Source organism: Paroedura picta, chromosome 1 (assembly GCF_049243985.1).
Source record: "Paroedura picta isolate Pp20150507F chromosome 1, Ppicta_v3.0, whole genome shotgun sequence".
In the NCBI taxonomy this organism is placed as follows: domain Eukaryota; kingdom Metazoa; phylum Chordata; class Lepidosauria; order Squamata; family Gekkonidae; genus Paroedura; species Paroedura picta.
In genome coordinates, this window is record NC_135369.1 from 55,855,347 (window position 1) to 55,874,102 (window position 18,756).

Here is an 18,756-nt window from a genome sequence, read left to right on the forward strand (position 1 = left end):
ATATGGCAACCAATTCCTCCCAGTTCTGCATCATTCCCCTTCTTGTATGAATTAGGCCACAGACACCGAAATGTCCCTCTGCCCTAATACACATGGGGTAGTCACAGTACACAGGTGGTCACCCTGTTCCTTCTTTTCCATTTTTTCACCGTTGATAAAATGTTATGTGCCCACATGCTTCTTTCATGGTTGCTCCTTAGAAGAACGGATTTTTGTACCCTGTTGTTTACTACCCAAAGGAGTCTCAAGGCGGTTTACAAACACCTTTTCCGTTCTTCTCCCCACAACAGTCAACCTGTGAGTTATGTGGGGCTGTGAGAGGTCTGAGAGTACTGGGAATGGGACGCAGTGACCCAGCAGGCCTCAGGTGTCTCAAAGCATTTTCCAATTGTCTTCCCTTCCTCTCCCCATAGCAGACTCCCGATGAGGGAGGTGGGGTAGCGAGCCTCACAAGGAAGCTGGCAACCCTAAGAGGAAGACTCTCTGTGCACAGCAGTCTTGACATTAGTAAGGTTTTTTTATACTGATTTTTTATTTGCAAGGCCAAGATTGGAAAAAGTTATTCCAGTTCCCATGTGTCTCCAGCCATTTACTTGTTCGTTATTTACAATTTATTTTATTTATTTTATTTATCATACTTATATACCGCCCTCCCCGGAGGCTCAGGGCGGTTTACATCATAACAAAGAACAATACATAAAACAGTTTCAGGCCGTAAATATTTATTTAGATCTTCCTGCATTTTCCAGACTCACAGGACTGATGCTGGTCTGCCTGTCTGCACCGCAGAATACAAACAGTTGCTGATAAGGGCTGGCCATAACCCATAGCCCAGGAGGGACACTCCTGCACCACTCCCTCCCAATTGCAGGCAAAAATGGCTTCTTTGAAGGCTGGACTCTGAGGCATTGTACAATTTTGAAGTTCCACCTCCAAACCTCCAGGAATATTTCCAACCCAGGGGTAGCCAACCTCCAGGTGGGGCCTGGAGAGCTCCTGGAATTACAGCCCACCTGCAGAGTATAAAGATCAGCTCCTCAGGCAGAAAAGGCTACTTTGGATGGGGTTATGGTAGAGAAAAAACATTTAAGGCTTCCCACAAAGGTTGTTGTTGAATTGAAAGACTTGAGGCCTGCTGCACAGAGTTGTTGTGCAGATGAAACAGGAGACAAAAGAACCAGTTTCATCTGCTGAATAACGCTGTGCAGTGGCCTCAAATCTGCAGACAGTTGCAAAGAAGAAAGACACATGGCTTGGCTGTGTCCAACCTCCGGCCAGAGGAGTATTTTAAGTCAGAAGGGGCTTTTCTGTGGCTTCCCTGTCTGCCAAATGTTTGGCAGAAGGGGAAAGTTCCCCCCCCCCCCTCAAAAGGAATGCCCTCAGGCTCCCCTGTGGTTGCTCTTGGAAAGGCCTCCCTCTGCTCAGCCAGGGGCTGTAAAAGGCTCCTTCGCAGCAGGCCTGAAGTGGGGAGGGGGAGGGAGTGCACTGACAAGCCTCCTGCCAGCTGTGTCAGGGTTCTGAGGCAGTTTACAGTTGGACATGACAGTTAAGACAGCCTTGGGGTGAAAAAGGTTGGTGCTGCCTGTCCAAGCCTCTGTTCTCATCCCCCTTGGCAGCCCTGCTGACCTCCTCTCCCTGCGGTGGTCAGGAACAGACTGGCAGCCATGTCTCCTGATTGCCCTGGAACTCTAGTCTGTCCTGGTGAGGGCCCAATCGGGAGGCGCTTCTCGCCTTCCGATTGGCCCCTACGCTTGTCAGTCCGGGGCCAAGGGGCCAATCCGGGAGTTTTGATCATGGACACAGCCCACCCCAACACCTCTTACTGTTTTATTAAGAGGGAACAGATATTACTAGAGATAAAACCCATTGTATCCAAGGTAACAACAGGCACTAGGATGCACCCCTGAACTGTGGCCTTCCTGGGGGCTGGCAACTTGGCAAAAGCGTAAATCATGGGAGGGAGAAGGAAGGAAGGAAGAACGCCAAGGCCAAGCTGGGTCCAATGGGGCTGGCGGGCAGTCTTTACTCTTTCTTCTGACCCCCAGACTCTTAAGACCCCACCTCCTAACCTCACAGGGTCACCAATCTCTAGGTGTGGTCTGGAACTGGAAGTCACTTCCTAGAACTGGAGGTCATCTGCAGACTATAGAGATCAGCTCCCCAGGGAAAAATACCTGATTAGGAGGGGGACTCTGTAATAACAACTCATCTCTAGGCTCCTGGAGATGACAGGGCTTGCTTGGGTGGGAGAACTCTGTGGCACTGTGCCCTAGAGAGGTTGTGGGATGCGAACCTCAAGTTGGGGATTTGCTGGAATTGCAGGTCATTTCCAGGCAACAGAGATCAGTCCCCCTGGAGAAAAGGGCTACTTGGGAGACATGGGGAAACTCTCTGGCTTTTGGATTCCATGGAGGTGCAGAGATGCCAGGCTCCAGGTGGGAAACAAAGAGAAATGCTGTATGGCAGTAATCCCTAATAACAATAAACAGAAAAATAATACATAAACTTGTCATCACCATTTCTTCCTTCAATGAAAATATTTACTTGATAGCAAAATTTGTTGAAGGATTACGATGTCTCTACACTAATGGGCAGAGCATGGGAAACAAACAGGAAGAACTATAAGTCCTAATAAAGGAAGGAGACGATGATATCATAGGCATTACAGAAACCTGTTGGGATAACTCTCACAACTGGAACAATATGATTGAGAGGTACAACTTATTTAAAAGGGACAGACAAATAAAGAAAGGGGAAGAGTAGCACTATACACACATACACAGACATATATTATACACATGTGAATAAATATGTATGTCTGAGCATGAGAGTCCAGCTAAGAATTCTTGGGTAAAAATAAAAGGAGTAGGAAATAGTAGGGATATTATATTATGGTGGAGATCCACTAAGGTCAGGCAGAGGACTTGGATGAGATGCTCCTAGACCAGATTACAAAGTTCTCAGAGAGACAGGACCTAGTGATCACAGGAGATCTCAATTACCCAGATATCTGTTGGAAAACCAGCTCTGCTAAAAATGAAAAGTCCAATTAATTCTTGACTTGTCTTGCTGGCAACTTCATTTCCCAGAATGTGGAAGAAGCAACCAGGGGTCTGCTATTTTATACTTGATTCTTACCAATAGGGAAGAACTGGTTGATAAGGTAAAAGTTTTGGGTGCGCTTGGTATTAGTGACCATGTGATTTTGGAGTTCATGATCTCGGGGAACAGAAAAGCTGTATGTAGTTACAAATATAGGCTGGACTTCAGGAGAGCAAATTTTAACAAACTTATGTTGGGTAGAATCCCGTGGTCAAAAAAACTTGAGATGGAAGTCCAAGAAAGTTGAGAGTTTCTCAAAAGTAAAATACTGAAGGCACAATTGTAGACAAATCCTTTAAGAAGGAAAGGAACCTAAAGAAACCAGGATAGCTCCACAAACAGCTTTCAAAAGAATCTGTCCCTCTTTAATAAAACAGTAAGGAGGGTTGGGTTGGGCTGAGTCCGTGATCAAATCTGGAGACATCGCTGCCAGTCCTGACCACCGCAGAGAGAGGAAGTCAGTAAGGTTGCCAAGTGGGATGAAAATGGAGGCTTGGACAGGATGCGCCAGCCCTTTTCGCCCCAAAGCTGTCCTAACTGTCATGTCCAACTGTAACTTTGCCTCAGAACCCTGACAGAGCTGGCAGGAGGCTGGTGAATGCACTCTCTCACCCTCCCCCCCTTCAGGCCTGCTGCGAAGGAGCCTCTGACAGGCCCTGACTGAGTGGAGGGAGGCATTGTCCTTCAGAGAGCAATGCATGGGAGCCTGAAGGCATTCCTTTTGAGGGTGGGGAACTTTCCCCTTCTGCCAAACAGTTGGCTGACAGGGAGGCCACAGAAAAGCCCCTTCTCACTTAAAATATTGTTCTGGCTTAGACACAGCCAAGCCATCTGTCTTTCTTCTTTGCAACCCTCTGCCGATTAGACACAGCCAAGCCATGAGTCTTTCTTCTTTGCAACTCTCTGCACAGTTGAGGCCACTGCACAGCATTATTCTGCAGACGAAACTGGATGCTGTTGCAGAGGTTCTTTTGTCTCTTGTTTCATCTGCACAACAACCCTGTGCAGTAGGCATCAAGTCTTTGAATTCAACAACAACCTGTGTGGGAGGCCTTAAATGTTTCTTCTCTAACACAAACCTGTCCAAAGTAGGCCTTTCTGCCTGGGGAGCTGATCTTTATACACTGCAGGTGAACTGTAATTCCAGGAGCTCTCCAGGCTCCATCTGGAGGTTGGCTACCCCTGGGTTGCAATTTTTTCTGGAGGTTTGGAGGTGGGACTTCAAAATCGTACAATGCCTCAGAGTCTAGCCTTCAAAGGAGCCATTTTTACCTGCAGTTGGGAGGGAGTGGTGCAGGTGTGTGTCCCTCCTGGGCTATGGGCTATGGCCAACCCTTACCAGCAACTGTTTGTATTCTGGGGTGCAGACAGGAAGACCAGTATCAGTCCTGTGAGTCTGGAAAGTGCAGGAAGATCTAAATAAATATTTACAGCTTGAAACTGTAAATAGTGAACAAATAAATGGCTGGAGAGACATGGGAACTAAATGACTTTTTCAACCTTGGGCTGGCAAAAAAAACCCAGGATAAAAAACCTTACTAAGGTCGAGATTGCTGTGTACAGAGAGTCTTCCTCTTAGGGTTGCCAGCTTCCATGTGAGGCTCTCTACCCCACCTCCCTCATGGGGAGTCTGCTATGGGGAGAGAAAGGGAAGACGATTGGAAACTGTTTTGAGGCACCTGAGGCCTGCTGGGTCACTGTGTCCCATTTCCAGTTCTCTCAGACCTCTCAAAGCCCGACATCCTTCACAGGGTAACTATTGTGGGGAGAAGAACGGAAAAGGTGTTTGTAAACCGCCTTGAGACTCCTTTGGGTAGTAAACAACAGGGTACAAAAATCTGTTCTTCTAAGGAGCAACCATGAAAGAAGCATGTGGGCACATAACATTTTATCAACGGTGAAAAAATGGAAAAGAAGGAACAGGGTGACCACCTGTGTACTGTGACTACTCCATGTGTATTAAGGCAGAGGGGCATTTCGGTGTCTGTGGCCTAATTCACACAAGAAGGGGAATGACGCAGAACTGGGAGGAATTGGTTGCCATGTAATCTTCCCCTAAGAAGAGTCTCCAGTCTGATTTTCCCTTCACATATCTGAAGACATGGCTCTGGAAAGCTCATCTGTAACCACTATGCCACAATTCCCAAAGGTCAGTCCTCTCCCACACTCAACAAACATTCCAAACCACAGGTTCTTGACACCCATATCTCCACACCCATGCCATCATTTGCCACCACGCCACCACAACCTCCCACACAACACACACATTCAACCCCATGCCCTTACAGACTGGACAACTCCTCCCCTTCCTCTTACCACTGCCAAGCTCTAGCGCCCATTGTATTATGGATACAATGGGCTTTGCCCCTAGTTGAATAATAAAAAAGACTCATTTATGAAATGGAAGGAGGACCTTATAGCCAAGGCGGAATATAAACAAATAAACAACCAACGCTTCTAGGGAGAATGTTAGAAAAGCTAAAACTCGATATCAGCTTAGGCTAGCAAGAAATGCTAAAAACAACAAGAAAGGGTTCTTTAGTTATATTCAAAGTAAGAAAAATAATAGGGACATGGTAGGACCACTGCGGGGAACAGAAAGTGACATTGTAACAGGGGTTGAAGAGAGGGCTGAATTGCTCAATTCCTACTTCTCTTAAGTGTTCTCTTGCAAGAGGAATTGTGCTCAAGATGGCCAAATCATTTCATGTGCTGAGGGGTGGAAGTTGTGGCCTAGGATCACTGTAGGGTTAGTACATAAACACCTAGTTTCTTTAAATGAAACCAAATCTTCTGAGCCAGATGAATTGCATCCAAGGGTACTCAAAGAACTTGCAGGTGTAATTGTTGAGCCTCTGCCTATTATTTTTGATAATTCTTAGAGAACAGGTGAAGTGCCAAAAGATTGGAGGTGGGCAAATGTTGTTCCAATCTTAGCCAATTATCCCTTTGTATCACAGTGGCCAAGAATTTGGCTACTAGGTCTATTATTTCATAACTTATAATGGTTAAAATTGATATAGGGACAGAAATAAACTGCATTCTCACCACTGGCTACAGAAAATCAAAAGAATGGAAAGTCTTTGTCACATCTTATTGACAGCACTGAGCATGAAAATTTCCAGTAACATCTTTGTTTTAACTTCTTTTTTTATGTATACACAAATTAACCAGAAATCTAATGTGTGGCCTCTTTAAGAGAAATACTTACGACTTCTAGATAATTGATTCATTAACTGTGACTGTGCAGGAGGAGTCTGGAAACCTTGTCTGTCTCAAATTAGACATTTTAATAATGTTATTCAGCTGATCTTTTTGGCCCAGTGGGAGTCTTCACTCCTTTAAGCAGAGCACAATACACCTTATAAAGACCTAGTCCCAGTGGTCCATTTGAGTAATTTATTGTTGAGCTGGACACACAATGGTTTTCTAGAGTTTGAGTTTGTACCTGAGAAGCTGCATGGGCCCTTCTCTACCTGCCTCCTGGTAGGAGGAATTAGTATGCATTTTAGTCATCAGATTATGTCCCCCTTTGTTAAAAAAAAACAAAACTGAACTGAACATTTAAAAGTAGCTTTAGCGAGTGCAAAGAGTGATAAATTGGCAGCAGTAAAAAATATCAAGTCATCTCTGTGAGGATACTTTTCATATCCCCAAACTAATATATTGTGCTGTTAAAGCTCTAGTTTTATAATTACTAATTTACCCGGTATCTGCAGAACAAACTGGAATAAATTCCTTTGGCACGTTACGCCTTGAATAAATCACATCTGAAGCTATCAATTTCCTGTCATAAATCTGAAAGAAGCAATAATAGCATTTGATGAATGGACGAGGACAGCAGTAAAGCATCCATCTTCTGTTTGGCTGATGAGCCAAAATGTATGCGTTGAAAAGCAGCAAACAGGGAGCATCCTTTGTTCTCTGCCATGCTGCCTCTAGCTATTAACAGGCTGCCATTCCTCAGCATAAATAGGTTGCTTTCAGTTCTCTCCCTCAGCAAGTTACTAGATGGAGTCCATTTCAGAGAACCTGATGAGAAAGTTACACTTTCTGAGATTTAGCTCTGGGTTCCATTGGGATCACCCTAGTAGAATGTGAAAGAACTAAGGCACAACGGCTTCTTCCGGATCTGTCCTTATGGCAGCTTCTTGTAAATTAGATTCAGGACTTTAGTGATACACCCAAAGGGGAAAAGAAATAGAATTAGAAAAATTGTTTCTGAATAAATTGCAGCAATGCAGTTCTACACATCTCAAAGTCATCCTATTCTACAATTAGAGTAGCCAACAAACCCTACTGGCACATGCAGTAACTTTGAGTTCTGATGGGTAACCAGTATTGGAACATGAAAAACCAATCCACATGCTGCTAAACTCTGTCTAATTACATGTCAGGTTTTATGTTTTTACTCCCAACCTAGAAGGAAGCTTAACTGCTCCTTCTCTGTTATCATTCCAGGCAGCTTGCAAGACTGCTTTGTTTCAGATGGCATTTGACTTACAGTTGATTAGATAATTGGCATTTCTTGGTTTGGTGTTCTCCCATGTAATTTTATGGTGATTTAAAAATGTCTTCACTGTAATATTAACTGTGATGTAATGGAAACCATTTTGGATCTTTGAGAGAAGGTACATTTTTTTTTGTGTATATATAAAATTGTAATAAGTAAATGCACTCTTATGGTGTACATTTATCACTTTAGAAATATTTCTTGTTGCTGTCAAGTCCCAGTTGACTTATGCCAACCTTGTGCGATTTCAAGGCAAGAGACATGCAGAGGCAATTTGCCAAATGCCTGTCTCCATATCACAACCACAGAAATCCTTGGTGGTTTTTCATCCAAGTACTAACCCTGCTTACCTTCTGAGATTTGATGAGATCAGGTTAGCCTAGCTAATTCAGAACAGGACTTAAAAATATTACTGTAAATTTATTATTCCATTGCTTTAAGCATGGTCCCACCCTAGAGATAAGTGTGATAGATTAGATAAATAAGCTTTCCTAGCTCCAACTCCCCCCCCCCCAATCAAGGGCATGCTACCTGTGCACTTCCATGACCTTCCATTCAAGGCCTGACTGGAAGAGGTTCTACAATCTTGGTCCTCCTTTTTTCCTTGTTCTCTGCTCCACAAGTGGGAAAGGAATACCTCACCCTCCCTTCCCTGCTGCAGACCCTCCTTAAAGAGACCACCCTCCAAACTCCTCACCTAGCTTATTCCTCCTGTCTATCCCTTCACCATACCAGAAGGATTCTGAAGCCATGTCTCACCTGCAGTGCCTTCTGGGTTGTTCACACTCCTTAGGTGGGGCTTGATATTACAATGAGCTCCACCTGGCTGCCAAACTCTATTACTGAACCAAGAATCTGCAGTCTCTTATCTCAACTAAGGTGAGTAGTGTTGCAAGTTTGAGGTAGTTCCTGACATTGGACAAATGTTAAATAAGGACTAGGAGAATAAAAAAAACCCCTGAAGATTGAAAATAATGTAAGATACTGGTGAGATATTTTTCTTTTCATTAAAAAATAATAGATTATGGAATTTTCAGCTATATTTTTGCAGCTGTTAACATCATTAACTATAGACACCTATACAATTTATTCTAGAGAGGTAAGGCTTAAACATTGCATTTCCTTCTGGACTTCTTACGCTTCTCTGTCAGCTTCCCACCATTTCTGGAAGCTTCCTGCTTGTACTCATCCCACATGTTCCTGATACAGACATACTAGCTTCTGAATAGCTTCGGTTCTGCTCTGCTTTTCTGGGCTATTCTCTCCCTTGCTCTGCCTTGCCAGAACTCAGCCTACAGCCAATCAGGAAACCTTAAGAATATTTCTTTGTACAGCCTTTTGTCACACATAGATGCCATGCTTACTTAAATGTCCCCACGAGATCTTAAATGTCAAAAGATGGGTTAGAGTCATCATGGTCATCCTCAATTAAACATAGGAGCAACAGAAATTATGTTCAGAATCTAGATCCCCTCTGCTTGTCTTTCAGAAAGTTCAGAATATCATTTGCTGTCCTGAAAGCATTATTATTTATAGCATTATTATAAAACTAGAAGTACAGCCCATTTATTACAATGGGCAGAGCAGGGCCGGCGACCCGGCCCGTGTCTGCATAGACCCGCACAGCCTTCTCACAGCTCGTACTCACCGGGGGGCGTTTCGTGCAGCTTGCCGGCCGTTCAGTCCATTCGCGGCCAGCGCTGCAGATAGGCCTTCGGGGCCGCATGGTCGGTGGGGCGACGGCGAGTGTAACCACACATGCACGGAACTCTGGACATGTGTGGTTTAGTCCTGCGTCATGGTGGCTGTGCGGGCCACATGGCCTGGGCACAGCGCTGGGCGTGACCGGAGTGAGCAGCCAGCAAAGTGGGCGAAGGCGAGAATGGTAAGTAGGGGCAGGGAGAAGGCTGCTGGGCCCCCAAAGGGACGTGCGGGGTCAGGGTGGGAAGCGCGTGGGTGGCGGCGGGCGGAGAGGCTGGCTGTGGCCGTGGGTGTGACATGGCAGGGTGAGCGGACGCGAAAGAGGTAGGGAGGCATGGCGGGGGTAGCGGGCAGTTCCCTCCCTGGGCAAGGGCTGTCACTGGGTGGAGGGAAAGCAGCAGGGGCACCGCATCTTTGACATGGCAGCCCTGCTGCTTTCCCTGGGAGCAGTGGCGTGGGGCGACCCTCCTCCCCGGTGGTCGTCCCTGTCCAAAGTCTGTCGATGATGCAACGTTCCTGCTCTTTTCCCACTGAAGATGACTCACCATCTGGAGGGTGCAGCAGCGAGGATGGCCACCTGGGAGAACTGGCAAGTCAGTGGCGCACTGTCCTTAGGATGGGCCAAGTAGCCAATGGGGAGCCGCGCTTTGAGCGGCTCCCCATTGGCCATTTGGCCCTGGAGTGCCACTCGGAGGAGCGAATCAGGAGCTGCTTTGCGGCTCCTGATTCGCTCCTCCGAGTTTTTATCACAGACAGCGCCCGCTCCCTCTCCTCCCACTTAGCCCTTAGCCTTTTTTTATACCGCTCCACTGGAGCGGTGTAAAGATACGAAAAATGTTAAAATCATATTTTATTTTAAAACAGTTCAAAGTCTAATCCATCTGCCAAATTAATTATTAAATGTTAAGGAGGGTATTCTTATTTTGGTGATGTATTTTGCCTTTTTGTTCTAATAGCTTCTCCTCAAGGGAGGCCAGCCAATTCAATGTTGCAGAGTTATATTCTTGGCCTCAGCCATAGGGCTGGCAGAATAGCTCTGCCTTGGAGGCCCTGTGGAACTGAGAAAGGCTGACTGTCTGGGAGGCAAAGCATTCCCATATCTCACCAAGGGTTAACAACTCCATCCATTGTGGTAACAACTCCATCCATTGTGCTAGTTTAGTATTTCTTATTTTCTAAGCTGCTTGCCTTTAGAGACCTAGGTTGGCTGATAAACTGATATTCTACAATTTATCCTAATAAACTTTACACATAATTTTGCAAAGTCTGTTCTCTTGTGCATACCAGCCCTGGGGACCCGTGGAGTTTAGGTTAGAAACTCTTGACACTGGCCCTAAGTCACCTAGTGAGCTTCATAGCAAGGTAAGGATTTGGAACTCATAGATCCTAATCTGATGCACTAAACACTCCAGCATACTGGCTCTTACGTTCTTTCAAAGTTACATGCTCAGAGACTGTAATAAATAGATTGTATACATTACATTGAAATATGAGGTAATTACTCCTTGAGTGTAGATTTTTAATGAAGCAATTGCTCTAGACTAGTCATTTCAGCATGCCCTCTATATACTCCAAGTTCTATTTTAAAGCTTTCCCTAAGCTTGCCCTGCCCATTCGCACACTTTCCCCAAGCTTTCAGTTATGTAATAAATAACACCTCTGGAAGGCTATAGCAATTACACACCAGATCTTAGCTAGAAAACGGTTTTAAAGCTGCTTCAAGCAAAAGTACTTAAACTGAGATATTGCCAGTTGATAAGATCTTTGGGGCTGAAGATCATAATTATCCATAGCTACGATAAACATCCCAGGTATGCTTGGCAAATAGTAAGACCGCTTCCATAGACAATTTTGTGCACATTTGACCTGTATGCTTCTAACTTTAAATAGAATGCACAGTGCTTCTTCCACTGAATTTTTAAAATACCTACGACTACTTTTGATGCTCATGTGTCCTCTGAAAGGCCCCATCAATGAATACTTGGGGATCATGGCTATCTGGGCCCCTGGAAGAAAAAAAAAGGCAGATGAACAGGAAATGTTATTGTATCATCATCATTATGATTATTGCATTGATTACCTGCCCTTTCTCTTCGGACCCAGGGTCAGGTACATCATAATAAAAACATACAGAATAAAAAAATAAATATCGATAAATGCAATATACAATAACTAATTAAAAGTTTAAAACATCTAAAAACAATTCTATCCTTAACTGCCTATTCTAAATTCCAGTGGTAAGGAAGGAGAGGGGGCAGAAGAATCTTACTGGTTCTAAATGATATGAAATTGGAGCTTTGATAGGGAGGCCTGTTATAGGCCTCAACCATAGGCCTGGTGGAGTAGCACTGTTTTACAAGCCCGGTGGAATTGTTCAGGGTAGACCGTTCCACCAGGCTGCTCTTCCAAAGCCCGCTCTTCCATCATTTTGTTAAGATAATATACAAGATCCATGATAACAGCACAGACCAATGAAATGTGTATGCATAACCAGAGAAGTCATAAATATTCATAAATAACTTCCTAGTCAGCTCTGCTGGCATCTGTTGTGAGTTAAGAAATAACGACACATTAAGCCTCAATTAAAGGAACAAGACATTATCTCCAGGCCTGTTGGCAACTGGAATTGTGAAGTGGGACCTGGAAGCTAGCAAATGCTGGCAGGGGGTCATGGGAATTGTAGTCCATGAACATCTGGAGGACCACAGGTTGCACTAAGGGACAGAAACTACCAGCAACTTCAGGTAGCTTCCTTGAAGCGTTCTGATAAATGACACACGTGCTACCTGTACTACCTACAAAAAGGATTTCTGTTTCTGGCAGATAAGGTTATCAAATAATCAGAAGGGAAAATTTACCTAGATTGTTCTTGTGACATTTCACATTGTGGAAACAAGCAATATCATTGGGTAATGTTTACTGATTAAAATAACGTTAACTGCACAGGATCTGGTAAAACATCTCGAAACCTTAACAGCATACCTGGAATTAATTGGGAGACATGCAGACTTGCCTGCAGTACAAAAACTCTTTCCTGCTTCTCCTGTGCAGGATGATAGTTTACTTTGGGCTCAAAAAGTTAGAAAAAAGCTTCATGGGAGCTGCATATGTCAATAACTTCCAAAAGAATGGCACTATTCTTGACTTCTCACAAGAGAAAAAGTCAGTTGACCTTTAAATAATTTTGGCATACTTCATGATGAATCTGGACATGAAAAGTCACATCTGGAGCAATTTTATCCCACATCTTCATCTTCAATGGCAAACATTTTATACTTTCATTAAAGTACACTAATTTGTTCAACCATGTTGAATCAAGGACCTGACCAGTTGTGTCTTATAATACCCTTTCTATAGCTGATGCATTTGGCCAAAGCTCAGTTGTGGTGAAAAAGCTGGATTTCTATACCTAATCCTTCAGGACAGTTGTTGAATAGCCAGGCTGCCTAGAGTCCTTGTAAGAGTGTCAGAAACCCCCATATATTTCTGCCATGATTATATCTCTGCTATGATTTAGTGTCTATCTAGGCTGACCTGTATGTCCTGATGTAACCCAGATGCTTTTGTTTGACACCCCAAGGTTGATTCCCTGCTCTATGTATACCAACCTCCCCAAACATTCCTCACCTCCTCTTCCTTATTGCCCTTCATTTTCCTTCCAATTTTGGCCCTTAGTTCCCACATTTTCCTATTCCTTGATGCTTGTATAGTTATCTCCATATTATGACTTCTTTGAACTGTGCCTGGTTCGAGTTCCCAAGGGAGGGGGAGCCCCCTCGAGCCCCTATATTCCCTACCCTATGCCTTGTGTGTCAGTTCTAACTATGACTTCAACGTAGATGTTTGCATTTCTAATAAAGAAACTTTAATTCAAAGAGTTTGCTTATTTAGAATTCGAAGTCTCTCACAAAGAGCAAAAACTCTAACCAGAGCTGCAGGCCTCCTCTATGGCATTCTACCATGAACAGTCCTGGGTTTAAGGACTTTGTCATGCCCTTACTAAATCTGCAAAGTACTCCATAATCTTCATCTTGCTCTCTCTTCTGTCTGCCTGAGTAATTATTATATTTTATACCACTTTTGGCATGTTAAAATATACACTCTTAACAGCTCCGCCTGCAGCGCAGAAGACTCAGGCAGTGCTGTACACACCAGGGAGTCCATTCATCAGTGTTTGACCTCCACATGGTGGCAGGACCAGAGAAACTGATTGCTTTCTGTCATTGTCAGAGCACCTCTCCAACAAGCATCCCTGCTGTGGCCTCATTACAGACTGTGCAGAAAAGCAGAATTAAACACCTATTTCAATGATGACAAAAGTAAGTTTTTAGACCTAAAAAGAAGGTAGAGCGCTGTTCAAGCAGAACACTTCAGACTGTATTTCTTATTAGAAAAAAATATATATGATCTTTGCCTCTCATGCGAATGAGACCAGGGAGAAAGTATGACCTGGCATAACCAATGGTCACCATTCAGTCCCTACAAGACAAGTAATGCCCTGCATGTGGATATATTTTTGCAATGATAGCCTAGATTTTACCAAACTATAATCCCTGGCCCCAATAAACCACATTTGGTCTCAACCAGGAATGCGCTCCGAGAAGAGGTCTGGCCTGTCAGAGCTAACACAGTTCTGCAAAATGGAACTCTTCTGCCAAGCATTTATTTGGTTGAGGCCAATGAACTGACAACATCTATTAGCCACCAGAACCTCTTCCTAGCAGATATGCCCACTAGACACATCATGGGGTAATCCTGATCTGAGCAACCTGCAGGGTTATGCAGTGAACAATTAAATATTCAATGTTGCTGATGTTGTTACCATTAATAGCGATGCAGTTAATGAATTTATGTTATCTGTCATATTGTATTTCATGTTCCCTGTAAACTGCCCAGAGTTGCAAGGGAGGGCGGTATAAAATGTAAGGAATAAAATGTTTACTCAGGAGTAAGTCTAATTTTATTAAATGATGCTTAGTCCCAGGTAAATGCTCTTAAGACTGCGGTCTATAACTAGTAAAAGTGTCATTATTATGAAAAATGTATTTGTGAAGAGGGCGGTACTAACAGCAGATATAGCCACAAGAACTATTCCTGTTATGAAAGGTCAGATCAAACTGAATGGTTACAGAAGGCAGCTTTTATATTTAATGCAATCCTCTTTCAAATACAATGTCTTACTTTTCTCTCTAGGACTGAATAGCAGACCAGCTATGGAATCCCTTCTGTCATATCCATCCTCCTGTTTGGGACGGGAGAGTTGAGCTAGACGTTTATTGAGTACTACCCCCACCTCTGACAGAATTCCTGACATTTATTTGAACCTTCCCCTGCCCCCTTGGCCAGGTTTTATGGCTTGAAGAGGCCTTTTCTCCCCTGCTGTGAGAACTCCCTCTTATCTACCAGTGTCCTTGGTCTGTCTGAGAGATGCTGGAAATTTACTGCTAGAAACAACAGGCAGGGCAGGGCAGGGCAGAAGTCTCCAGCTATTCGCACTTTTTTAGATTGATAGCCTTTTCCTACATAAACCCCTCTTCCCGCCTAAACTGCCCCCCTATATATAGCACTACGGGGGCTACCCATCCTCATCTTTGTCAATGCATCCTGCACTTGCCACGCTTGTCCTGTTTTAACCTTATGGAAGCTTTCAATAAAGCCTGACTTCTTAGCACCATATGTGTCTGGAGCAGCTTTGTATGAGGTGGGGGGGGGTCTCTTCTAGTTGAGCGGACCTGCCCACAGTTCATGACACCTTCCTAGTCATGTTCACTGGGAGCCATCCCTTAAGTCAGCCTTTCTCACCTTTTTTAGCATTTAAAAACCTCTAATACATTCTTCAGGCTTCAAGAAACCCCAGAAGCTGCATGACCATGCATAATATGGTTGGGAAGCATAGTTGTGTACATGCCGATCCAGCACTTCTCCCCTTCCTACCGCCTCCAGGCCCATCATTGGCCATTTTGGAGGTGAAAGTTGACATGACCATATAGGGTCATATCACCCAATAAATATTTAACAAATTAAAATATATATATTTAAATTAATTCCTACCCATTCAGGAACCCCTTCCAGGGCCATCAAGAAAGCCTGCCTTAAGGACATCAGACAATAAAATCTAATGTGAAGGTCATCTTTTTTTAAGGAGGGGGAAAGAGAAGATATTGACTTTCCTGCCTCATTAGCACTCCTCTGCTGTAGACCTTTCTGGTCTACATAATGCTTCATCCCATTGCCCCTTTCTGGTGCTCAAACGGAAATGAATCTGTAGGCAAGGAGTAAGGGGAAAGCAGGATGCCTTCCATGGGCAGTTGCTATTTTTAGTTTGTAAGTCATATTAGCAACTGTTTTTTTTTAAATCAGAAAATCAAGGTAGCAAGAACTAGACAAACAGATAAACGAATATGGGAGACTGCAAAAGATAAATTGAGGGCAATATTAAGGGTTAATATTGCACATTGGATAACTGACCTTAGCCATTCCGAAGCAGCCCTTTCATCTGCATATCTGCTTCTTGAGAGTTCATTGTCTTGGTCACACTCAGGTGTGGCAATGCTACAATTTTTACAAAAGATTTGATACAGATGGCCCTGGAAGGGTTTCCCAAATGGATAGGAGTTAATTAATTTTTAATATAATTTAAAAAGTTTGTGGGTGATAAGACCATATATGGTCATGTTGACCTGTTTTTCCCCCTTCCAAAATGGCCAATGATGGGCCTGGAGGGATGGGGAGGGGAGGGGCATGTACACAGCTATGCTTCCCAGCCATATGCTGCATGATTGTACCACTTCTGGTATGTCTCAAAGCCTGAAGAAGGTCTTAAGGATTTCTCAATGGTAAAAAAATTGAGAAAGGCTATGATAGAGGAACCTAAAGAACAAAGATCTCAGATACCAAGTTTCTGAAGCAGTTCTCAAAATTTGCCAAATATATCAAGAGTTTCAATGCTTTTCAGGTCTTATTTATTTAGCAAATGCAACACAATTACTTGTACGTTCTATGATTCTAAATTTTACTTGCCAGACATTACTACTGTTACTTGACCTTTCTGGAAAGTAGCGGCCTGTAGTTTCCTTTAAGTTATCTGTTCCCTTTCCTAACAATGTTCCCATATATTCTCAATCAGATCTCATGTTGTGATTCAAGGTTTACTGGTTCATAGATGTATGTGCTGTTTAAAGAGCTACAAGCACTTATTGGTTAATTGAGGTGATTAACCGATCAATGGCTTGATTGCAGTTTAAAAATAGAGCAGCAATTCATCAGTGCCAAGTAACTGTCTTGGTACCATTAGCAGCGTACAGATTCAGTGGAGTTAAGGTAAAAGGATGACAACTTAAAACACTAAGAAGCACATACTAGCTGGATTTTCCTTCTAAATTTGTAATGGTTCCTCATATGGTACTGGGCAATAAAGGAATATTCTCAATTTTTTAGAATTTCCTAATTGTAGTCCCTAACATTTCCCCCCAAGGAGATCATGGTGTTCATTTATCAGTTGTTGTACTATGTTGTATTTTTATGTACAAGGTACTCGCCCAAGAGATATTATATAATCACTAGCAATACACGTGCATATATTTTTCCTTTGGTCTTTTTTTTCTTTCATATGGCCTATTGAGGATCTCCGTCCTCTTTCTGGGCGGTGCAAAAGTCTCACCCATTTCAGAATAGAGACCAGGTAGGCAGTGGATCGGCTGATGGTACCTGTCAGTGAGTTTGGGGCTTGCCAGCTGCCGATATCTGCTCTAAGTCAGCGAAGAAACAAGTAAAGATTTGGTTTATGGATCAGCAGTATTCCCTTCACTGTTTGTTCTATTTTTAACACCTATGGTTTCCCCTAATTATTCTCTTTTTTTCAATTTAAACACACAGTGAGAATTTTAATCACAGTATGGCATTCCAATAGTGTGTTAATGAGATCTGAGCTCATAGCATCAGCAATAAACAATGTTTATTGAACAGTTACAGAGCACTCTCATTTTATTAAGCAGCGTGGAAAGGCATATTGCCCTATGGACTGGCATTCAATAAAATGTCTGGATTGCAAAGCCCAATGCAAGAGGCCTGCCCACAGGATTTTCAAGGAGATAGGTCTATCTGCTGTAGGCATCAGATTCCAACCACTCATGAAGGCAATAGTGAACTAATTGTGCAGGAGCCGAAATTGAAATGGGAGTTATAACAACATAGCTGCAAGGCAGAGCACAAGTAGCTCTTCCTTGTGGCGATAACTCAGTAAGCAGACAACATAGTACCACCATCCAGTTTGGTGTCGTGGTTAGGAGTGCGAACTTCTAATCTGGCAAGCCGGGTTCGATTCTGCACATGCAGCAAGCTGGGTGACCTTGGGCTTGCCATGGCGCTGATAAAGCTGTTCTGACCAAACAGTGATATCAGGGCTCTGTCAGCCTCACCCACCTCACAGGGTGTCTGTTGTGGAGAGACTGTAAGCCACTTTGAGACTCCTTCAGGTACAGAAAAGCGGCATATAAGAACCAACTCTTCTTCTGTTTTGGGGGTCATTGATTCTTCTCAGTGTTTTTGCCTGCTATTAAGTTACATTATTTGGGTTATCTAGCACGTTTCTTCATCACCACCCCCCACCTAATTATGCCACAACTAATATAAGCACTCTGAGTCCAACCAGTTTTTATCAACAGGCATCCCAATGACATTGAAGTGGCATGTGGTCACTCAGATACAATGGTGCTTTGAAACAGAACAAGTCAATTATATTAGTCTGTTTGTAAACTGTAATCCCATTAGAAAAGGCTGCTCCTAACAATCAGAAGCAGTAGAGCTGTGCTGATGTAAGCAGCTCAAAGTGGATGATTACAATGTTGGCTCCACGGAACCATGTTGGTGAATTAGCCATAGCTGTGTATCCTTCTTCCCCCAATTGTAGGTATTGCAAAGATAACAGAACAACTTTGTAGCAGAGCCTCTTTCAAACATTCAGGTGAATACATAGAGGGGGATGAGTACATGATCACATCTCTTTCCCTACTCTTAACCTCCCTGTATTCAGTCAGGCATCTGAACAGAACCTAAATACATGTAGTGGTAAAGGTGTAGGGATCTTTCCATTTTGTCAGTGAACTTGAAAGCAAAATTCCTGATTGCATGGAGAGTGTTTATGCCCATACACTTCTATGCACATAATTTCTCTTCTGATCTTTCTGGGGAAGAGTAGGGATAGTGGATGCAATCCTTTCCCACCCTTTCATGTGCTATTGATTACATTAATTATGACAGTTTCAGGTGGGGAGCGCTTGAACACAATCTGAGTTCAGCAGTACTTTTAAGACCAACAAAGGTTAATTCTGGGTCTAAGCTTTTGTATGCCTACACACTTCATTTGGAGAAGTATCTGAAAGACACATGCATGCACACAAAAGTTTATACCCAGAATTAAACTTTGATGGTTTTAAAGGTGC

The 18,756-nt window shown here is 43.4% G+C and overlaps 1 protein-coding gene and 1 long non-coding RNA gene across 3 annotated transcripts in view; one reads left to right on the forward strand and one right to left on the reverse strand.

Moving 5' to 3' along the window:
* The window catches only part of LOC143838215 (spermatogenesis-associated protein 7 homolog), a 91,044-nt gene that overhangs the window by 69,995 nt on the left and 2,293 nt on the right, over window positions 1–18,756 (reverse strand). For both annotated transcript variants that reach the window (XM_077339240.1, XM_077339231.1), the window contains exon 2: window positions 11,248–11,322. In XM_077339240.1, the coding sequence (XP_077195355.1) occupies window positions 11,248–11,308 (61 nt within the window). In that variant the 5' untranslated portion in view covers window positions 11,309–11,322. The remainder of the gene's footprint in view (window positions 1–11,247; window positions 11,323–18,756) is intronic.
* Window positions 8,394–14,634, forward strand: LOC143838226 (uncharacterized). The gene is made up of 3 exons (XR_013231305.1): window positions 8,394–8,494; window positions 13,547–13,635; window positions 14,510–14,634. It is a non-coding gene; the product is annotated as an uncharacterized LOC143838226 (long non-coding RNA).